Below are 2,071 nucleotides of genomic sequence, written 5' to 3'. Positions count from 1 at the left end.
GCGGCTGTGATTCTTTTTAAAAATTAAAAAAAAAAAGTTTCTGAGCTGGAAAAGAAGCCACAGGTAGTGAAGGCGGCGCCGCCCTCAGGAGCCCGCCAGCCCCAGCTTCCGCGCCGGCGCCTCCCGTCCTCGCCGTCCCAGGATCAAAAATAGATATATATTCTTGACTAAAGTCTGATTGGGAAATATTTCTTATCTTTTATTTTAAGCATCAAATTGTTTTAGTTGATTTAAACAGGGAAAAAAAACACAGAAAAGACCAAAAAAAAAAGGCCAAGGGTGTCGTTGGGCGTCTCATGTGGAGGGTCTTTTTTGAGGGGTCTCCTAAAATAAAATATTTTGATAAGCACCTGTCTGGCCTGGTTCTGCGGGCCGGGCGGGCTCTGGCCCCGCTGCAGGGACTGAGGACCCTGCTGCCACCGCCCTCGGGGCAGGCCAGGGCGCTTGGGGCCGGAGCCAGCCCCTCCCGGTGCCCCCGGTGCCCCCGCGGGCACATCCCCTCAGCGTCCCCTCAGCCTGGCCCCGGCCGTGGGCCCCCCAGGCCCTGTAGTCAGTCGCCCACTGCTGCTGCACCCCCCTTCAGCACCTCCCCGGGGCTGGGTGGACAGTTGGAGGTGTGGCTGCGCAGAGCCTGGCCAGCCTTGCCCAGCAGGGGCTTGGGCGCCGCCCCGCCCCCACCCCCACGCCCAGGGCACGGCAGGGCAGCAGCATCTTCCGCACAAGAGGAACCAGCCCTTTGCCCACCTCCGGGCAGGAAGTGCTGGTCCAGCAGTGACCCTGCTGTGGAGTGAGCCCCCCGCCCAGGGGCCCCCCAGGCATCTGGGTCCCCAGGTCCAAAGGGCAAAAACACATGATGAAGCTCTGAGGGTGGCAGGGAGGGAGGGGCTGGAGGGCTGGGCCCCGAGTCCGCAAGGTGCCCCATCGTGGTGGGGTTGAAGGCAAAGGGGGAAGGGCAGGAGGGCAGCTCAGGGAGGAGGGAGCCTGGCCGGGCACTTCCTCGGAGGAAGCGCGGGTTTCCCCCAGGTGTGGCCCGGGTATAAAGAGCGCTGGAGCCAGCAGGTACACCCCGGCCCTCCAGGAACCACCCCGGGAGCCGTCCCAGGCCGCCATGGTGAGCCTGGCCTCCCCCTTCCCAGGCCAGTCCTGGGGTGTTCCCTGACCACTGCGGGGCGGGGCAGTGGGAGCCCTGCTGTGTATGGGAAGGCAGCCAGGGCTGGGGTTCAGCTGCGGAGGGGAGCGGTTCCTAAGCTGGGTGGCGGTGGGAACCCCCCCATGCCCCCTGACTCCCCGCCTGGCCCACCAGCTCTTCCCTGGCCTCCTGGTCCTGCTCGGCTGGCCCTTCAGCCTGGCCCACCATGGCCACCCACAGCACCACCCCTCGGTGCTACTCTGCCGAGGAGACACCTGCTGGCGCGGGCCGCCAGGTGGGAGCAGGCGCTGCCGGTAGCCCTGGTGTCCAGCCTGGAGGCGGCGGCGGCAGCGGGTGTTGCCGCAGGCTGGGGCCCGGTGCCCGGCGCTGCGGCAGGAGCAGGTCCTGGAGGCAGAGACCAACCGGCGGTCCATCTCTCCCTGGAGATACCGGTGAGGCAGGCGCCCGCGCCCTTCCCTGGGGGGTGGTCACCCCACCGGGCCCCCAGCTGTCAGCCTTTGTTTGGACCCGGGGCCCAGATGCCTGGGGTGGGGGGCACCTGGGCGGGCTCATTTGACACCAGGTGTCCTGGCTCTGGGGTTACCCCGTGGTCCCCAGCGAGGGGAAGTTCTGCAGCCGCGCTAGAGCCTCTGAGGGCAGGGCTGGGGCATTTGGGGAGGCCGCTGGCCAACACCCCTGTGCTTGTGCTCTGGGAGGGCAGCGGGGCCCTGGACAGCACACAGGGCTCCCCCCCACCAGGGCGCGGCAGCCCCTGGGCGCCCGCCCGTCACCCGCCCCTCCCCGCAGCGTGGACACCGAGAGAGCCGCTACCCGCGCCAGCTGGCCTGGGCCGAGTGCCTGTGCCGCGGCTGCCTGAGCGTCGCCACGGGCGGCGAGACGGCGGCGCTCAGCTCCGTGCCGCTGCTGCAGAGCTGCCCGTGC

General features: G+C 67.6%; 1 protein-coding gene across 1 annotated transcript in view; it reads left to right on the top strand.

Moving 5' to 3' along the window:
* Positions 1–2,071, top strand: part of IL17C (interleukin 17C) — a 22,177-nt gene that overhangs the window by 19,068 nt on the left and 1,038 nt on the right. The window contains 4 exon segments of the mRNA XM_012722856.1: positions 1,370–1,469; positions 1,471–1,581; positions 1,937–1,944; positions 1,947–2,067. Of these exon segments, the coding sequence (XP_012578310.1) occupies positions 1,370–1,469; positions 1,471–1,581; positions 1,937–1,944; positions 1,947–2,067 (340 nt within the window).

Source organism: Condylura cristata, unplaced genomic scaffold (genome assembly GCF_000260355.1).
Source record: "Condylura cristata isolate star-nosed mole 26May11 unplaced genomic scaffold, ConCri1.0 scaffold00009, whole genome shotgun sequence".
NCBI lineage: Eukaryota > Metazoa > Chordata > Mammalia > Eulipotyphla > Talpidae > Condylura > Condylura cristata.
Note: the sequence above shows the minus strand (reverse complement) of the source record. Positions and strands in the feature narration are given on the sequence as shown.